This window comes from Mus musculus, chromosome 5 (genome assembly GCF_000001635.26).
Source record: "Mus musculus strain C57BL/6J chromosome 5, GRCm38.p6 C57BL/6J".
Classification (NCBI taxonomy): domain Eukaryota; kingdom Metazoa; phylum Chordata; class Mammalia; order Rodentia; family Muridae; genus Mus; species Mus musculus.
The window spans coordinates 81,310,712-81,332,204 of record NC_000071.6 but is presented as its reverse complement, the minus strand read 5'-3'; the positions used below and the strand labels follow the sequence as shown (position 1 = coordinate 81,332,204).

The 21,493-nt window shown below is 36.3% G+C and overlaps 1 protein-coding gene across 39 annotated transcripts in view; it reads right to left on the bottom strand.

The window, feature by feature from the left end:
* Nucleotides 1-21,493, bottom strand: part of Adgrl3 (adhesion G protein-coupled receptor L3) — an 808,741-nt gene that overhangs the window by 495,621 nt on the left and 291,627 nt on the right. For 32 of the 39 annotated variants that reach the window (XM_011249474.3, XM_017320921.2, XM_030254561.1 and 29 more), the window contains one exon: nt 2,245-2,448. The exons of the other annotated variants lie outside the window; for them this stretch is intronic. In XM_011249474.3, coding sequence (XP_011247776.1) covers nt 2,245-2,448 — 204 coding nt within the window. The remainder of the gene's footprint in view (nt 1-2,244; nt 2,449-21,493) is intronic. 39 annotated transcript variants of the gene reach the window in all.

The window sequence follows — 21,493 nt, the reverse complement described above, 5'->3', positions numbered from 1 at the left end:
AGCAACTTTCCAAACGCATCTCAACCAGTACAGATTTATATGGTTCTTTGAGCTGCCTTTGTGTCACACAGCCTGTAGCCCCCGTTAATGTGCTGCTCTGTGATCTAGAGAGTGCCTCCACTTTCACCGTTGTTTAAAATAGAATACAATATAATTGTCTTATGAATAAAACTTTCCATTTTAGAAGTATGTGGTTTAAAACTCACAACTATATTGCATTATGACATAAATGCCACAGGAATTAAAAGCTAATGGTATAGAAAAGTGTTATGAAAGAATTAACAATAAAATCGGGGACAGTCTAAGAATTAAAAATTCTTACTAAGAGTTTATTACATAGGAAAAACGTTTCCTATATTCTGATTTTTTCATTAGAAGGTAAAATTGCTTGTATGCATACGTACTGATTTAAATATTTGTAAAAATTAGACATAATTTCTGGAGGTCTTCCTAATGACTTCTAGAAATTCCCAATGAATACTGGTTAACTGGCACGGCCTAAATGATATTTATTTGATGTATTATTGTACAATACAAATAAACAATGAAAATTACCACTAAACTTTCATAATCACTGATGCACATTCTGTGAATTATGGAAATGTGCCTGATTCAGAGCTCGCCGTATCTGACAGGGTAACAGAGAAACCTGGAGAATGTGTATGCCACCCTGCCTTTGGATATTTGCAACACATTAGAGACATATCTATGTGGTTCTTTCTGCCTTCACCACTGCTCCCACTCACACCTACCAAAGAAGAAATGATGGTTTGAAAGGACAGAAAAGGGCCGCTGAGGGCACAAAGCCATTGTGAGCACAGAGTTCCCCACATCCTTACCTCCTGTGCTCACTAGGACTGAAGAACTGAGTTTCACTTTCATTGGTCTCTTCAGCCACTGAAAGGTCGGTTGGTATGTATGTATGTATGTATGTATGTATGTATGTATGTATGTATGTATTTAATGTATGTGAGTACCCTATTGCTGTCTTCAAACACATTCAAAGAGGCTATCGGATCTCATTATGGATGGCTGTGAGTCACCATGTGGTTGCGGGGAACTGAACTCAGGAACTCTGGGAGAGAAGCCAGTGCTCTTAACCACTGAGCCATCTCTCCAGTCCCCTAAAATGGATTTATGATGTCCCTCTCTCAATTCCTGTATTGAAGCAAAGCATTCAATTTTAGGTTGCCACAGTGGGTCTCTGGCAAAAAAAAATCACAATGAATACAGTGATGTGCACGTCCCCCTTTGTATTTCTTACATTTTTCCCCCTTCAAAAAATTATAGGGCAGACAGGGTAACTTGAAATTCATAGAATTCGGCAAAATATTCACCAGGGTTTCTCACATTATATCACACAAAGATATGAATGTTATGTTCCCCGGATGAAATTACAGGGATAAGACTACCCTATGGAGTTTTCTGAGCGAAAAAAAAAATTTATGGTATACAGTACTGGGAAAAAAAGAGTATTTAATTTTGTGGAAACATTATATAATGTTCCTCAATGGCGTTTCAATAGTTGGACGCCACTCAATAGAGTTGCCAGCTGGGAAGCAAAACCCCAAGTACGTTCCAACATTGTCACGAGATTATTAGTTTTTCCATGAGGTTTTATGCTTTGACCATGCATAATTTCTTACCAAGATACTTTAATCATGATCTTTTCAAAACCTTGTTAGGTTCTATTGATGAGACTTTTTCCTCCCGAACTACATGATCAGAAATGTTCATGCTCACCTTTCCCAGTCTTAGAAATTTTACAGTTATTTCAATATTTTTGCTACAAAGGTAATTTGAAGCCTCCAGCAATAATGCGAAATAGTATTGCTAACTCAACCTTAATATGTCTTTATTCCTTTGTTTTGGTTTTTCTTTTGTGGTAGGGTCTCTGGTAGCCCAGGCTGGCCTGAAAGTTCACTACATAGTTTAGGCTTGCCTTAGAAACTAAACCTTCAGTCTCCATCTCTACAGTGCTGGGATGACAGGTGCGTAGCAGTCTCCCAGGTTCCCATCATAACCATATATCTTAAACAAAATATTTCAAAAGTAATAGTGTGGCTATAAAGCCGAATTGGCATGCGTTACTAAAACAGCTGTTTAGGTCAGCCCTGTGGGGACCCAGGCCATCAGCAATGTAGACTGTCATATGAGGGGAAATGTGGAGAATTGCTTGGGACTGAACCTCCCATCAGCCCTTGCCCAGCCAACCCCAGCCCTTTCCCCCTCCGGCCGCCGCACCTTGGGCTGCAATCTGTGCTCCTGGGGCACCTGGTCCACGGACTCCTCTGGCAGCTCCGCGTGGCCCCTGTCCTCGATGAGCCGTTGAGCGCTCTGCCGCTGGCTGCTGAAGGAGATGTCTGGGAGGGAGAGCGCCTCCTGGGCTGCGCTCAGCGTGTCGCAGTGGAGCAGCGAGGGCTGGATGTCTCTCATTGTGCTTGCCACCTGCGGGGACCGCAGGGCGCACCATCAGACCCCTGCTTATTCAGGCCTCAGAGGAGCCCAGTAGAGGCCATCCCCAAGGCTGGCCTCTACTGCAGACTCAGGCTTAGGACCAGCCACCCCAAGCCCCACTCAGACAAACCTAGGGCTGCGCAATGAATTCTTCTATCCTGTTGATTACAAACACTATCTTTATTACAAAAAACAAAAACAAAAACAAAAACACCAAAAAACTTCTCAACCCCATTCCTTACGTGATCGGAAAATTAAACATAATTACAGAAACTGAATAAGCTAATAACTTACAAAATACAAATGTCCTCTATATTTTAATAGTCTCACAACTATTTCGGATACAAATTATGGGCACTAACTACCCAAGTGTGAAGTTAGGAATGAGCTACCAACCTCAGTTTTTACTTTAAAAACCTTGACAACAGAAAGGGGATTTTGTTTTTGCTGTTTAATCTGGTTTTGTTTTGGTGCAGAGTTAAATGTCTGTTTTGTATTTATATGGTTTTTTGGTCATTATGCTAACGTTTCTGAAAGGTACTGTATTAGGAGCTGTGACAGACATTAATGTGAAAAGATACACACACATCTTTGGCACTTATATACACAGTGATTTATACTGACAAATGTTGCATATTACATAAATGAATAAATATGGAAGACCAGGACAACAATGATAAAAAAAATTATACACATATGGTATTTTTTAAAAATCGACACAACAATCATATATTATATGCTATGAAAAAAAACCAGAGCTACCTAAGTACATGATTTAATTATTGTGAATTGATAAGAGGCAAAATTCTCTGCACTAACTGTAATCACGTCGTCACTTAATAAGAAACATAATGAAATCTACCCGTCAATAGAAAGCAAGTGATTTACAGAGCAAAACATGATATACATACATTTTTAACCGATACAGGATCATCTTTAAAGACATATTGTTATTCTGTATGGCTGGCATTAAACAGTGAGGAAAAAACTTAGAAAATCAACGAAGAAAAAGCCCTTTGCGGTAATCATCAAATACAAGGTTACAGTAGTATTCTAATAACTTGTTATGTGTTACTTGCAAATTAAGAATATAGTCCTGTAGCTACAATACATAAAATGATACAACCTTTACAGAAAAAAAAAATAAGGTAGTAGTAAATATTCAGAAAGTCTACCTGATGGAAAATTCTAAATTTTATGCCTATAGCACTGATATAAAATAATGATTTACATTTAAACAAGCATAGTATACCATTATTAAAATATATGCCAAGATAGTTCAAACAGCATCCTGATCAGCTACATAAATGGAAAGTGTCAAAAAACATGTTTCAATTTCTTTTAGAACCTATGAAAATAAAAATCGCTGCATAATTGCTTCCTGGCATGTTTCACTACATTGGCATGTTTTCTAAATTTGACTTCACAAGCCCCTCCATCTCCTCTTTACCCCCAGTGATAATGAAACCAATTCTGGATATTTTGTGGACTTATCTACAAGTACATGTTTCCGAATGTCTTTACAACTACTCTAAATCAAGACACTAGTGAAATTGTGCTTTATAATATGTTCCGCTACAAGTTTCTGTTATAAATGAAGGTGAGTGATTTTGTTCTTTGCCAAGTTAACATACAAACCCATTTGAGATGATGGTGATGTGTGCTTGTTGGATTTTATTCATTCATCATGTAAATATTGGAGTTCTCATAACAGGCTGGCTCCTCCTTGATGTCCATGTATAGGAGAGTGTGATGCACAAAGCAGATAGCAAGGGTACACAGGTGGACCACTTGCCCAGTTAGGGCCATTGGGGCATACATAATGAGAAGAGAAAAAAAAACGCTGTAGAGATATGGCCAGTCTTAGGAAATTTAAATGCAGTAAACTAGAAAGATTGTGTTTGAAGCTTTAAGAAAAACATTCAAGGGGTTAAAACTCAAATGGTGATTTTTAAAATAAGGTCTGAGCTTACAATAACAACAACAGCATCATACCAACACATGACAAAAGTCATACAAATCAGAAGTAAAAAAGGAATTGGGGGCTGTATCAGAGGTCTGCTGTGTGGAACTGCCTTGAACAACTGTTCAGGAGGTAGTTCAGCTGCCTCAGGATTGGTAGAAGTCAAGGAAAGTGGTTCCGGATGCTAGAGAGTGAGCAACAGCCAGCTGCAGAGCTCTGCATGTCATGGTATGTAAAGTTTCTTTCTGGGATAAATTATTGGGAGGAAAGAAAATGACATGACAGGGAAAGATAAAAACAAACAAGAGCCAAGGATTTCCTCTGAAGTAGAGATCAAATATTCACCCCAAATCAAAACAAACCAAATCAAACTAAACCCAAATAAAACAAACCCCTACTCTACAGCAAACAGACAGGGAGAGCTCTATGGTAATTGCACATGCTAAAATGCATGTGCGATAGAATCAGCATCTTATGACAAGTCTGTGTCCGGATCTACATGAGCATCCTCTCTATATGAACTACAAACAAACAAACAAACAATAGGCCAGAGCTAAGCAGGAAGCAATCAGGGTTCACAAAGAGCACGTGAGACTGAAGAAGAGCATGATTTCATGGACAGAGTCTGAAGAACAAAAGAATAACAGGAAGTTAAAATGATGTGAGTCTTCAGTTGGAGGAAATGGGACTCTGGTGTGCTTGACGCAATATGTATAGTTCACACTTACTTAAATCCACCACTCTTCAGATTCACCTTAGATGGCAGCAATAGACCAAGTTTTAACTTTCATCTTAAAAAAATATATATTGCACATACTATGCTTGAGGTATTGGAGAACTTCGAAGGAGTTACATGCTTCAGGTAAAATATACAGGCAATTTGTGCTGCTCAGAACTACTCCACGCTTTAATCATCCAAGTAACAGGTACAATTAAAGGCCTGGCAATCCTCTGTAATCTTACATGTAGAAAAAATCCTTAACTCCCATGCTAGTAATAACCCTTGCTAAAAACCCACCAGCATTAGTGGGTAGAAACTGTAATGAGACGCTTATGCTGTCCCTGGGGCACATTCACATCTGAAGAAGAGCCTCTTCCTGACAAGTAAGGTGATACCTATACTGGACTCTGCACCTCCTTCTATCCCACTTCTAAGTTCAACACATGGCTGTAAAAAAGAAAAAAAAAATCTAGGTGCCCTTTGAAGCAAGGTGCTCTTTGGATACTTGGGAGCCATGCTTCACATTTTTGGTGTCTTTTTTTCTCTTCTTTTCTTTTCTTTTTTTCTTCTCTGAATTTTTAAAGAGATCAGGTACTTTTTCGAGGTCTTGATGAAAAAATACTAACATGTGGCATGAACAAGTTTGGTTCTTAGGAACCTTATCTTTTAGCATCTGCCCTTCTACATATGCATTTGAGACTACGGTTTCTGACACTTGTATATAACATTTCAAGATGGCTACCAGATAATGTTGCTTCTAGAGGAGGCGATAAACAAAAGTGCAGCATGCTTATTTTTTTTTTTGTAACCTTCACAGAAACATGACTTTCATTCTAATTATTAAAGCATGACAAATCAGATAAGGAGTCATTGGTTTAAAATGGTGTGTCTGCGGTTTTCAAGTTTGAATTGCTGAAGTCATGAATGATATTTAGTATTCATTATGAGCCACTGATTTCTTGCTTTATCTCTGTCACTTAGGTAGATTCTTAGGTAGATGCTTTCCCCACTTAAGAATTTCCCTTCTGCCTTCCTAGTAGATCATATCTAGACACTTGGATAGAGGAGATCTGAAAATTATTAGTATGTAGCATAGTGGATTGGTGAAGTTATTCATGTCATATCTGTGTCCAGCCTGTCAATCAAAGGATGCCTTTCTAATACAGTTTCATGATGCTGTTTGCATGTAGACAGAAACCAGAAAAAATAAAGAAAATTAAAAGTATTAAAAAATAAAATGCTTTTGAAGACAGCGTTGGCATTTTTATATTATATGGAAAATTTATAATTGAAATAAGCACTAGAGTGAACTATGGTGTACAATTCTGTAATGCTAGCAATTGAGAGGAGGAATCAGGAAGGCTGTGAGTTCATAACCAGATAAGAGTACATGGAAAGGGCCATTTCCAAAATAATAAAGAAGAGGGGAATGAAAAAGAAAGAAAGAATGGACACTGGGAATGATGGACAGAAAATATGAGCACTCGTTGTAATACATGTTCATAAATCCACACTGACTTGTAAAATACATGCAAGTGCACATGGAACAGTTTGTAGTACACATGTAGGAATATATGTGTATACACAAATGCATATATGCATGTAACAACAATTAGTAAAAAACTGACATGAGTTTGAAAGAGAACAAGAAAGTGTGTCTGGGAGGCTATGCCGTGAGGGAAGGAGAGGAGGAAATGATATAATTATAACATGATTTCAAATATTTTTAATCAATATAAAAATATTTTAATCAAACCAAATATTTGAAAACATGTCCATGAAGTGTGATCATTTCTGCTCTCTTTTCTTCTCAGTATAGCCAATGACTTAGTTGCTTCTTCTAAACAAATTTAGATCATCACTGTGAGCTTGATGCAGCCTGAGTCAAACAGTAGGCTGTGCAGTAATCGTTATGATGCTTCTGAGTCCGAAGGCAGCAAGAAACGAGAGACTACCAGGGCTCAAAGTGAATCAGCTTTCCCAAACTAAGGGTACCTTATGCAAATCACTTGATTCTAAGTTTCTAGGCTGTACTTTACAGTGTCATTTTATTAGTTATTGGAGGAAGAGCCATACAGAATTTACACTGTATGCTAATAAAGCTAATTTGGCAACCTGTATGCTCTTAGTCCTTTGTCCCAGTCTCCTGGAAGCATCTTATATGAACTCTCTACCCCTCTAAGCCCGTTCCTCAAACTATGGGCTTATGGGAAATCTCCGTACTCTTCAAGCTTCTCGGTGCATACTGGTTCCTAACTTCAGTTTCCACACAGATCCTCCAGGTGTTCACTACATATCTGAACGCATCATCAAAAGTCCTCATATTTTCTCCTGCTTTCTTACAAAAGTTCCTTCCATCCTGTATTAATTTGATAAGGTTCAAGGAAAAAACAACAAAAAAAAAAGAAAAGAAAAGAAAAGAAAAAATAAACTGCTCTCTCCCCCAACTAAACTAGGTTTCTGATTATAAATTCTACTATTTCCATCACGTGCTGGCTCAACCTCAGAACACTGTTTTCATTGTTTCTATTCTAGTTGAGCTCAAAGGTCTACGGAATGAAGCAAGGAAGTATGAACATGGCATAAAAGTGCCTCAGAAAGAAGGCTGTAAGAAACCATTGTGAGATCTTGGCTTGAATTTCCCCTCAGTTGATCATGTGACAGCATCATTGCATCTGTAGAGTGATGAGTTTGGTCGGTTTTTTTTTTTTTTTTTTTTTTTTTCCTTTACAATTGCACAAAGTAGTGCTATTTTTAACATTTAGTGAGTTGTTAAGAATATTCACTAAACTAGGAAAACCATATACATTGAAGATGGAAAAGCAGTGGCTTCTTGATTCTGAATTTTCCTGTCTCCCTTCCCTCCAGGGAATTTCGTTTCATTTCTTTTTGTGAAAACAAAGGATTAGTTAGTTAGTTTGTTTGTTTGTTTTGTCTTCTCTTGTAAACCTGAAAGATACTTGTTCCAGCAGCACCTTAGTATCACCCATGTGAAAGGCTAACATTTCCTCATGTTCTTCCAAGGGTGTATGTAATTGCTGCATAATTTCTCTACAGGCCTCACAGTAATATCTACAAGTAGTCACAAAAGCTCCAACTTAGCCACCTGACTATGGATGCCCTGAGTGGAAATGACTTTGGACATGGACAAATCTGTTTTCATTCTATATTCTTAAAGAAAACAGTTCAGTGATGACGACATGTCCTCCGTTGTAAGATGAAGTAACTCTTAGAGTAATCTGGAGTGAGTATATGCCCGTCGAACACACTGGATTCTCTCTCAAGATGAATCATTCCATACAGTATAGATATACTCTGTGTTGGGAAATGAACTCTTTGTCTTTCAGACTCGTTTCCTGACACTTCTCAACAACCTAGATTTTTGACAGGGAAATGAAACAAAATAAGTTGCAAAAGCTGTGTACGACAGGACTGTAGTGGCAGGTCACATGCTTCTCTGTAGACAAAGCTAAAGGCAACATTATTTTGTGGTGCTGGAAGCTAACTTTTAGAAACTATTTTTAAAATTCGCTTTTGATTATAAAGCGAATTTTATTGCAATGCAATAAGGTATGTAAATAGGAGAGAGTTATGCGTTCTTATATTGACTGTCTAAATTGTAATGCTACAATACAAACTTCAAACCCTTGTGAAGAGGCGTAAGTAGGCAAATTCTGTTAATAATTTCATTTATAAATTTGGCTTTTCCCCAAAAGACAGATTTATTTTCATTCAAATTAAATGAAAAATGCTTATTACGTATCTTACTCATTAAAGGAATGGCATCTAACTGTAAATGTTTCTTTTCCAACTAAAAACACCTGCTCTTTGCAAACAAAACACAAACAGATTGTAATTTGTGGTTAAGATAAAAAAAAAACTCAAACTTTGGAATGTTTTTTCCTCTAGAATCCTGACTCCTTTCATCTACTACCTTCTCTAGGAATATTAATTTTTAATGCTATGAAAGCTATGTGTTCTGAATGCTATAAAAAAAACCAACCGTTTCTCCAAAATTCTGGGCAGCTGTGGTCTGGGGTACTCTTCTTCAATCATACCACCATTTAGCTTTGGGATGTGGGCAGAATGAGCAGAAACGATGTGCATATTAATAGACACAGACTTGTTAGTCAGTTCTGCTTCCCTTTTTGTTAAGTTGATCGAGACTGGCATCTCAGAATAGTTGAGAAGAATACAATTGTCCCTGTCCCTCTTATTTTTTTTCACCAGGGTAGCAAGAGAGTTTGACCACCTGCATCTCACTCACCCCCATTGTCATCACAAACACAAAACAAGTGTCTAAATGTCAGTTAACAACAGGACACATATGCTAACAGGTGCAAATGTCATACTGATCGCTTAAATCATGTTGGGGCATATATATATACATAAATATATATATATTCACCACAAGGCTCCCAACAACAATCCATAGCCTATACAACAGAGCTATCACTGTGATTTCAAGTACCAGCTCTTGTGAAGGATCTAAAGTGCCTCTTTCAAGCTAGTGTATATGGTTCCTGGAGGGACAGTTGCATATCAGCTTCGAACTTTACCTACACTATAAAAGCATTTACTCTTAAGTTTTTCATGGTTTAACCAATTTCACTCTTAGAAGTAGGGGGAAAGGGGGAGAAAAGAGATGACTGTTGAAAAACACCATTGTTGACTTTTAAGGGGAGCTACAGTAAAGAGTACTCTTGATCTAATTCGGGTAATATTTATAACTACTATTTCTGTGGTGCCTCTAACAGCTCGGAGAGAATTGGCAATGTGTGAAAGCAGACTGCGTGTTCTTTTTATAAGTACGGGAGTTGGTTTTTTTATTTTTTCCCACCTACATGATTTAATCATATCTGGATCATTTTTCCTCCTGTCATCTGTTATTCTCTGATGCAACAACAAAATCAATCTGTTTTAAAGTCATCTAAGTCCAAGAGAATGAAACACTGCTGAATACCATTGTAATGTTTTCATATTGTTTCCCTTTTATTTGACCAATTCAATGATCTCTCAAATTCAGTTGATTGAATTCAGTCCTATTAACTTCATATATGGCTAATGCTATCAAAATGAGACTATAGCTGCTACTTACTGTTCAATGTCTTCAAAATAGGAAGAAGAGTGAAGACAGGAACTTTTATTGGGCCACAGTCTAATTAAAAGATACAGCTTTGTAATCTGAATAGCTTTTCCACACTCTTTAGGATTGTTCCAAATGCTGATCTAAGCTTTAGATGTTCATTAGTAACTCATTAAAGACTTAGCTACAGTCCAGTGGGTGAGTCTTGAATATGAGGGGCTGAATGTGTGTGCAAATGTGTAGACACATAATTAAGAGAAATTGTCACATTCAGGGATTAGGAATATACAATGTGGTCTTTGAAAAATGCTGTTGAAAGCAAGTGACCCCAGGATGGTGGTGTATTTTAAATTTTGCTTACTTTCCAAGTCATTTGTTTTTCCTTCTAATTCCTAAAGGTATTTTTTAATGAGCTCGTTCTCTCAGGATTAAATGCATAAGGTTGTGTGTCAGACCATTTCTATACATCATTTTATTTCATCCTCAGACTCTAACAGTGTTGTCCTAATTAACCCTTTAACAAATAACAGCACTGTGATTCAAGCTGGTTCAGAAAATGTATCTTAGACACAGTGGAAGCTGAACCAGAGTCTAAAGCTTGAGAGCTTCAGATACCACTCAACAGAACGCTGAACATTGCAACATGAAACCAGCTTGGATTAGTCAATATAAAAGCTTTATTCTGAGGCTTCATGCAAGCTGCATTTTGTAATAGGCTGATATCCTTCATGGTTCCATAATGGAAGGGAGCTAGTCACAGCCAGCCTGTTAGCCATATGTTATCTTTAGCTCTCTCTTTTCTTCCCAAGTAATGGATTTCCTATATGGTAAACACAACAGGCTGAAATCACAAGAGTGCACTGTGCTGCCTTCCACACTGAGGTTCAAATCTCAGTTTTTCTGCTGGATTCCCTCTCTTTGCTTGCTTGTACATCGACAGGTGCAAGGTGGCACAAAAAGACACTAATATACAAGATGTTGCTTTGGTGAGGAAACATAAAACTATGAATTTGCATAACTTTCTTGAGATAAGCTGAAAGATTTCAACAGGTATGATCAGCTGCAGGATCATATGTTAAAGGGTTTACATTCATGGGGCTGTTGGTGCTATATCTTGCTTTCTCTGCTTCTAGCTCCTTGTGTGTCTATGTTCGCTCAGTTTCTCTGTCTTTTTTTCGCTCTGCCATGATATCCTGTCTCACTTGTACCCAAAGCAAATGGATCAAACCAAATTTGAATTGATTCCTCTGAGCTAAAAATAAATCCTTTGTCCTGTATAGTTTATGTCTCAAATAGTAGTCACAGCCCCAGAAACGTGAAGGAATTCAATAGGTTACAAGACATGGTAGAGGGAAAAAAAGTCTATGGAAATAAAATTGTTAACTTAATAGCTATAATTCAACAGTGAAAGAGGTATGGGATGAGGAACAGTCAGAGGGTAGACCTGGAGGGGGATAAAGACTGGACTGTAAAAAAAAAAGATAAAAGAATAAATAAAAAATAAAATTATGGGTAATTAAAATCCTAATTAACAAACGGCAAGATTTTGAAAATCAAGAAGGAAAATCATTTAGTCTCTGGCAAAAGAAGAAACTTCGGGGGACATGGAGATAAACACTCAGTGTCATTTAGCATTTTCCTAGGAAGGAGGAAATGGAAAGCATGTAACAATAAATGTACTATCTCACAGGAGAAGGTTCCTCAGAATAAAACTTCAATTACTGCCGATTTAAAATTTGTCATCACAAGAGTATCCTTAAATGATGAATCTTGTTATGCATCAACCACATAAGTAAAATTGGAGGAGAAAAAAATATGAAGAATTCAAACTACATTAAAAGTGTTATGACTCAATTAGTTCTATCTGAGCAAAAAATCTCAGTATAGTCAATCTAAAAAACACACTAAACTTGTGTCTTGCATAATACAAATACCATGTGCTCTCTTATTTAAATTATGTCTATTAAACACTTATAACTTAATGCTAGAAAAAAACCAGCTTATCATTAAGAAATCAATAACTATTTTTTGCAACAAGCATATGAGAAACAGTTGCATATCATAATGGCTGTGACTTCCCCAGATGCGTTAACTAAGAATTGTGCAAAACCTACAGACAGGAAAACCCATATTAACCCTGAAAACATAGACCTGTTATCATCCTTTGTTAAGGAGTACTATGGTCCTTCAAAATGCTAGACAGAAGTATCAGATGGCTCATTATTTCCATTCTTACATAGATGCCAGAGAGAAATGAAAAGACACCCAAACCAAGCACGCTACAGGCAGCATGATAGTAAGCAGCCAAGGAAGGGAAAGAATTTACATCCCCACCAGCTGACATGTACACTGTAATGTATGCCTCCAGTGGATTGTTATTATGAAATAAAATAATTAAGTAATTACACATGTTAAATATGAGTAACTTGGAAGGGGCCAAGGGGGAAAGCAATCACAAAAGACATGAATTATCATGAGCAATTTATATGAAGAGTCTGAGAAAGATTAACCCATTGGGAGAGAAAATAGATATTCTGGCTTCCAAGAGTCAAAAATTAAGAGTCACAGGGATGACTTTATCAGGCAAGGTCTTCTTTTTGAAGTACTTATGATAACAAGAAAAAAAATCAACTGTGACAACTGAGCTATCATTTAAATATGAATACTGAACATTAAGTTAGTTCTACAGTATATGAAATATACTCAATAAAAACATATAGCATCATGTTATGTGTTTTTGAAAGAGATTATGATATTAACTATGTTGGAGTTTTAAAAAGTACATTCTTTTTCATGAACTGATGTCTTACTCCTTTAGCATAAAAGCACTCACTGATGAGTGGATATCAGCCCAGAAGCTTGGAGTACCCAAGATACAATTTGCAAACCATATGAAACTCAAGAAGAAGGAAGAGCAAAGTGTGGATACTTGGATCCTTCTTAGAAGGAGGAACAAAATACCCATGGAAGGAGTTACAGAGACAGTGCAGAGCAGAGACTGAAGGAATGATAATCCAGAGACTGCCCCACCTAGGGATCCATCCCATAAACAACCACCAAACCTAGACACTATTGTGGATGCCAACAAGTGCTTGCTGATAGGAGCCTGATATAGCTGTCTCCTGAGAGGCTCTGCTAGTGCCTGACAAATACAGAAGTGAATGCTCTCAGCCAACCATTGGACTGAGCACAGTTTACCCAACAAAGGAGCTAGAGAAAGTACCCAAGAAGCTGAAGGGGTTTGCAGCTCCATAGGAGGAACAACAATATGAACTAACCAGTACCCCCAGAGCACCCTGGAACTAAACCCATGGCTCTATCTGTATATGTAGCAGGAGAGGGCCTAGTTGGTCATCACTGGGAGGAGAGGCGCTTTGTCCTGTGAAGGTTCTATATCCCAGTATAAGGGACTGCCAGGGCCAGGAAGCAGGAGTGGGTATGTTGGTGAGCATGGGGAAGGGCAAGAGGATAGGGGGTTTTTGAAGGGAAACCAGGAAAGGGGATAACATTTGAAATATAAATAAAGATAATAACTAATGAAAAATTTTTAAAAATTATAACTATGACTCTGAGACTGAAAATTTCTTTCATAGAAATGGGAGTAGTAGTTAGGACCCACTAACTCTAAGCATATCCATTCTGACTGGCCATCAGATCCCTTCCTTACAAGACTTCTCCTCTCTGCCACTGGACTGTTTCAACAAGCACTTCCACAACACTGCTTTGGAACTGTTGTGTCACCCAATGGGGTCTTTCCATAATAGTGAGTAGTTTTTACCCTCAAGACCCTCCAGAAAATTCTTGGAATGCTTAAAAGGAGGGAAATGGCTCAGGCAGCAGACAAGATACTATTGTGGGCATGGAAACCTGAGCAGATTCTCACAATCCAAGAGGTGATGATTGTGCTGGTCTGCATTTTTATCTTAGCTCTATGCAGATGGAGACACATGGGACTTTGAGGTGTCAGCTCAGCCCACATGGCAAGCCCCTTGGCAGTTAGAGACCCTATCTAAAAATGGAGTAAATACAACAAGCAAATACACTACAGCAGAGGCAACCACTCACACTTGAAGACACCCACATGTGAGGGCATTCTTTAAAAGAATTCTTTAGTTAGGGGTGCAGTACATCCACAGCCGGATTCAACCAACGCGTTTGTTTTATTTTTGGTTTTGTTTTAATGGGAATAAAGTGAGATAACTCAAAGATACCTTATTTTAGGAAATTTATATTAAATAACTAAGAAAAACATTGTGCCTGTAGTTCTCAATTTGAACCTCATTTGATCAGTCTCTTCTTAGGTATGCAATTTTCTAGGTGCCTATTCATAACTTTATGAGTCAAAGTTAATCTGTAGCTCAGTTTTATGGGTCTGAGGTTTACAACTTATAAACCTGCTGACTCTGAAGATTCTATTTTAACTACTCCATATTCTGCCTATAAAGATACTTTGTGTACAGTCTGGCAAATACATTACTATTTGTCTTTTGTGTTTATTAATTTATTCTTTCTTTAAAAGTTTACACATCTAACATAATTTGTGCTGTGTTTATAACCAAATATGCTCATATAAGACTTTATATAAAATTAAGCTTACATAATCTATTATATGAAAAAAATCTAAGTACATTGATTGGAAATATTTAATGATTTTGACAACCTCAAGCTTTTCTTCACATGTCTCCAAAAGAATTCAAGAATTTTTTTCATTTGGGTTACTGAATTTTACTATCCTGAAAGTTCTTCAATAACAAGTTGTTTTTTTCCCTGTATACATATGCATGTGTGTATATGTTTTATAAAAATAGTAAGGACTCCCATTAATTCTGAAGAAAACTTACTATACTCCTCTTCTTCCTCTTCCTCCTCCTCCTCCCATCATCATCACCACCACCATCATCATCATCACTATCACTTATTTGCTATATGGTCTCATGGGGACTGGGTGGTCTTAAGTTTACTAGATAGCTGTGGGTTATCTTGAACTTCTGATTGCTCTGTCCAACTTTTGGACTGCCAAGATTACAGGCATGCTCTACCAACTCCATGTATTACGTGATCTTAGCACTGAACCCAGGGCCTTGTGCATACTAGGAAGCACTGTACCCTCTAAGCTACCTCCTAGCCCCCAGTGTACTATAGTGACTACTTTCTGAATACTTAATTATACTGCAGAAAATAATATTGTAATGAATATATATATTTTGTACTCCTTATGCTTTATCGTTATTATAACAGGCCAAATTTGTGAACTGTTCAACACAAATTGTAGTGACCAGAGCAAAACTGTAGTTTTCATGTACTACAATTTTTCTAAGGCATTCATTAGCCCATAAAATAGTAACTATTTAAGTTTTCAATTTGTATCTAATATAAGGTATACACACTACTATGTATCTTTATAATGTGAGTTATAATAGTAACATGGCTATGTTCTTCATTACTAAGCCATAAGATGTGAATTGAAAAGTCATAGTGTCTTCCGTTCATAGAATAACTTTAATTTTTGATATAAGACCAAATATGTAATATTTAATGTTAATTTAAAATGAGCAATAGAAACTGAATATTTTAATTGAATATATTTTCACCCATACATGACTACATCAAAACCCCTAAGACCACTTATCGCTACGTCTAGGGATAGGATTTTGTATTCATTCCTACCCCCAACCCCCAAAATGCCAAACAAATAAATAACATGACTATGGTCTTGGATGTTACTGATCATATTCAACTGAAACTTGAAGGCATTCATATTCACACAAAATATGTACAGATAAAACAGAGAGCTAATCAAAAGTTATTATTCCTATTTTTGTGTGAAGGCCTTTGATTACTCTGAAAGGGCAGCTAATGTATTTCTCCTAGAGATTCTCAACTAGACTAGCTTACCTGACAAAACACTTCATATTTTCAATCAGTTTCCTTTGACAGAAAATATAAACAAACAAACAAAAACCCCACCCTACTATTTCCAGCACTTTTAACAATTTTTCAGTAAAAGCAGAATAAGTAAAATAAAAATGCAATTAAAAGTGAAATATAAAGTTTAACATTGATTTATCAGCTAAAAGACCTGGGAAAAAAATAGAACAAATTCCTTCTTCTTTTGAATGCTGCCTCCTTGTGAATGATTGCCCAATTATACAAATGGTCTCTCCTCTCAAACCAGGGAACTGTTGCTATTAAATATCAGCTATTTGATTGAGTGTTAAGAGATAGTTTGCCAATCAGAAATGTAAGCAATATGTAATATGGCTGCTTACATAAAATTTCAAATGTGAACAGCATTCTAATACTGAAAAAGAAAAAATAATAGCAGCCTAAAGAAGAGGGAAGCAGTAACTATTATATATTGAAATATTTTATAATTTAATCAACATTAAGTACCCAATTGCAGTTACTTTCCACCCACAGCCTAAGAGATATTAAAATAAGATACATTTCAATCCCACAAAGTTGTCATAATATTTAAAATTTGAATATAAAAGAGTGCTATTTTGCTCATATTATATACATATTCCTTATAGATCACTACAGGAAAACCACATAAAATATAGTCCCAGGTACAAATGCAAATATAAAGACTTTTCAGTTGTAAAGCTCCACATAAGAAGTTTTAAATAAACTGCTATAAACAAAACATGGTGTTAGCATTGTACCAATATTTAACATTCTGGTCTAATAGAAAGTATAGTGACTTATGATGTATATATTTAGAAATACTTTTTAAATATGACGAATATGGATTATATTGGATGCATTATCATTGCCCTCACATACCAATATCATGACATACATTTTTGTGTACAGTGGACTTGACTATAAACTACGTTTGCTACTCTTACAAATCACCTGTGCTGGCAACATAAATATTTCAAGGACGATTAACTTCTAAGAATAGCAAAGTGAAGTAGAGTTCAGAAGTCAACCTGATGCCTTCACATATTAAGACATATCTTCATAGAAAAAGCTAAGGCAAAATATGTAGTAAAATATATTTTGAACTTGTCAAATTTGTACTATTATAATCTAAAATGTACTGTAATTTTAAAATCTATAAATTAATAGAAGCACTATAATATTAAGTAGCATACACCTATACATTTATTTTAATATAAATAGAATATATAAAATATAAATATACACACTGTTTAGCCCTTTTTGTTCGTATTAAGCACTGTTCATTATAAGTAACTTAGACATAATGTAACACATTAGCCTATAAAATCCATAAATATATAACTAGAGATTTTATGTTAAACAACAATAAATAGACATTCAGGAGAAAAACATTCCCAAGGTACATCTAAAGTTTTTAAATCCCTTTCTCTCTTTGAAGATGCTATAGAATTCAATTTCCCATTCATCATGCTATGCTGATTGATCACATTTTTCATCTTCTTGGTGGTGAGTCAGTATAATTATAAGGAAAGTCTGAATAAATTGGCAAGTAGCTAAAATATCTTAGCACCACGGTCCCCTTTTGAAACCTCAAACCATTGGCACTTGAAAGTAGTCACAGAAGAGGACAGGATAGCCTACTTTGAGGACTCCCATTAGACTTTGATGTGCAATAACTAACTGTCAGTCAGAAGGAGTGCTGGGAGGTAGGGGTAATAGTGCAATCCTGTAATCTATGTTACTGGAAAACCTATGAGAAAGGAATTGCAAATGCCTGTGCAAGGCATACTCTGTCTAAAAGCACATCGTGAAGTGGCGGGGAGCTGGTGTGGACTTCACTGACTTCATGATAGATACGGCATAGGAAAATGATGGAGGGGTTATGACCTGACTATTTCTATGCCTATTCAGATCAATAAAGACCTAGAGATGTAATGAGTGTGCTCAATGCCCTGGTTCATCCTCACTCTGAAAAAGCTCCAGCCACACACATTACTGCTAGTTTTGATTCTCCAACTTTCCTTTCTCTGGACTACATCTATAAAATGATACAAAATAGACTTATTTTGATGCAACCCTTGAAAAGCCAAGAACTTTACATCACTTTTCAAATTCTTTCAGTCTTGCTCTAGGGCAGATATATGTCTGATGGCACTTGAGGAAGGGGAAAATCATGGAAAACAGAAAAGGAGAAATACAGAGTGCACGGAAACACAGACTGTGGACAGATAACACATAACCAACTACACTTACAATTTACACTTGCATAATATATACAAACATGTATAATGTGTATACACTGATTATTTTTGTCTCCTGGTGAAAATACTGGTGAGACAATGTGGAGCAATGGGAAGATTATTCAACTAAGAAAAAGATTATAAGGATTAGTCTTTTATCTTAGCTCCTAATTATAATCTAAGTGTAGATCAAACCAGAGTGATCTATTGACAATGATTTGTCACTATTTTAAGAAGTGAGAAATGTACCACTACAGATTGGTAATATTTTTATCTGGATGATAACAATAATCTAATAGGATTTTGTGCGTTTTTACATATTTTAGAATTTCAAACAAACTTTAAATCCCATGGTTCAAGTCAAATAAGTTTTTTGTTTGTTGTTTGACTGTTTACCCAAGACTCAGGTTAATGGCAAGGATAGTTTTGCACATGGCTTGCTTACTGGTTAGGAGTTTCGATTGACTTCAAGGTAAATATAGCATAGAAAAATGATGGAAGATTTATTAAATGCCTACCAGTACACTGGGAGTTTTATATTTATTATTTATCTGTTGCTAAATATAATCCTGCAAGAATTTTCATCTTCTAGACGACAACGAGGCTTACAGATTTTTAAGGTTCTCAAAAGCTCCTGAATGGCAGACATACAAATCTGTACCTCTCTATCCCTGCATCTTTAGTATCAAGCACGGTCTTTATGTAATAGTTGATATTAACAAGTTTCTAAGGGTACCAGAGCTAGTAATTGGCAGAGCTGATTTTTTTTTCAACATTTATTTCTGACTTTAGAAACCTAATCAGTCTGCTCTCAGAATACAGGCAGGCAGGTGATTGAAATGTCTGCCTCACTTGCTCTAGATTTCCAAGATTTCTAGTGCATGTTATGAGGAGTGCCTTGATTGCCATTGGGTTCAGCTGGCAATGAGACCTGTACCAATGAAGAAGATCCTTATTCAGAATTCCCTGGTTGGTGATAATCCTAGTAGAGGTACTTTGCCATTCAGTACTTCCATATATCATTCATAACAAATCACGTTGGTAGTAACAGGTTATGGTAACAAAGCCATGGATGTGTTGTGAGGAAGACCTTGAATCAAATAATCTTACGTCTGTGGTCATGGAAGCAGTAGGCAATACATCTGATTATTTGCTCTGTAGAAGGGACTTCCAACCAAGCTACTATTCAAAACGGTGTATTCCGTTTTTCTAAAGGGCAACTTCACTGGACCTCAGAAATGTAAAGAGGAGGTAACACAAATGAATGTGTTTGGGGGAGAAAAACAGATTTTATTAGGTAACACAAATTTTAGTTCTACCATTTGGTGGTTCAAATTATGCAGTATTTCATTGACCCTGGATTGGCAGGAACACTAATAACTTCTGTTCTGTTATATCTGAGCTCTAATCACTGGTTTATTTCTCCATTTATGAGCAATCTGGATATCAAAACTGATCATTAAAGCCCTTTATTTCCTGCAAGGTTAGAAAGGGCATCATGTAAGCTAAAACTAAAAGGATAAAACTAGAAAAGATAAACTTATCCTTGGAAAACCTCACTATTACTTGCACTGCTATGGATAAACAACATTAAGGTGATTTAGGTAGTCTAGATATAAAACACGATAAATTTGATTCTTAGTACAAACATAAAGTGAGGATAGTAACAATTTTTAAAAGTGTTTATTGCTCAGCGTTTCTGATATCCTTTCTCTGTCTTTGTCTGCCTGTCTCTTCTCTCACTGTCTGTATCTCTGTCTCTGTCTCTCCTTCAGTCTATCTCTGTCTCTCCATCTCTATGCTTCTCTGTCTCTCTGTGTCTGTCTGTCTGTCAGTCAGTCTCTGTCTGTCTCTCTGTCTCTGTCTCTGTGTGTGTGTGTGTGTGTGTGTGTGTGTGTGTGTGTGTGTGTGTGTGTTTGTTTGCCTAAGTACTCAATCAGATAACAGGCCCCAAAACAAAGACTCTTGACTTATGGCTTGTCCATGATTAGGGATAACTAGTACATAGGAAGTATATGTTTTATAAAATTAAAAATATAGATTATGAAATGATGCAATCACTTACATCACTACTTCTGCATTTTAATCAACCTCTAACACAGTAGTTTTACAGTGACTTTCTGAATATGAATTCATGTATATTAATATATGTACAATTATAATTCTTTCTGAATATCAACATTAAATGAATCACCATTCATGATCAGGTAATTCCGCACTGATACAATTACTAAAACAAAATAAATTGTGGGTCAGACATGATGTTAAAGGGAATTAGTGTATGAAGACTCGTTCTGTGGAGGTTGTTTATTTAATCCTCAAAATAATATAATAAATATTTTAGATTTTTAAGTAAAAAGCATAATCTAAATGGCTTTATTTGTGTTGATAACCAGAAAAAGAATCTGATTTTAAATGACTTTTTTTCCTTAACTTTTATCACAAAACATTAAGACTGTATGAGAGCTGCATCAGTGCCTGGTTTAAGAAAGCATTAACAAATGACTGGTAATTCTCCCCTTTAAAACAAGGTGTTTCTCTGAATATTTTATTTGCAAGTTAACAGCTATCTATGCCTTTTAGAGACTTATTCTAGCTGAGTATACTGAGAGCATTAACTTTAGAGGACCACTTCAAAAAACAGAGAAGTTATTTTATCCTATTTATACAGACATCATGCAATGCACGCTCCAGTTTTGAAACCCGGGCTAGACTCAGAGATGCTGCAGTTACAATGAATTTTCAATAGGCCAGTTAAAAACCCCAAGTTGGTAATGAAGATGAAGAGTCTTTTCAGGGGCTCACTACCCTGTAGTATTGGGATACACCTTAAGCACTGCCACATAAAGCTGTGGCTTTTCACTTTGCTATAAGAACCGTGAGACTACAGAGAGATTAACACTTTCATTTGAATGTAAATCCCATGTTAGGAGAAAACTTTCAACTGTAAAAGGGAACCTATACAAAACTTGAAATTTGAGTTTAGCTTCTAGTGAAATTCAATAAATATTAAATTGTAAGTTGGTCATCGTATAGGTTACCTTCCCATGTGGAATAAATACATAATCTTGAATTTTTTTAAAGGTACATATTTTCTAAATTCTCACAGTGAGCTAACT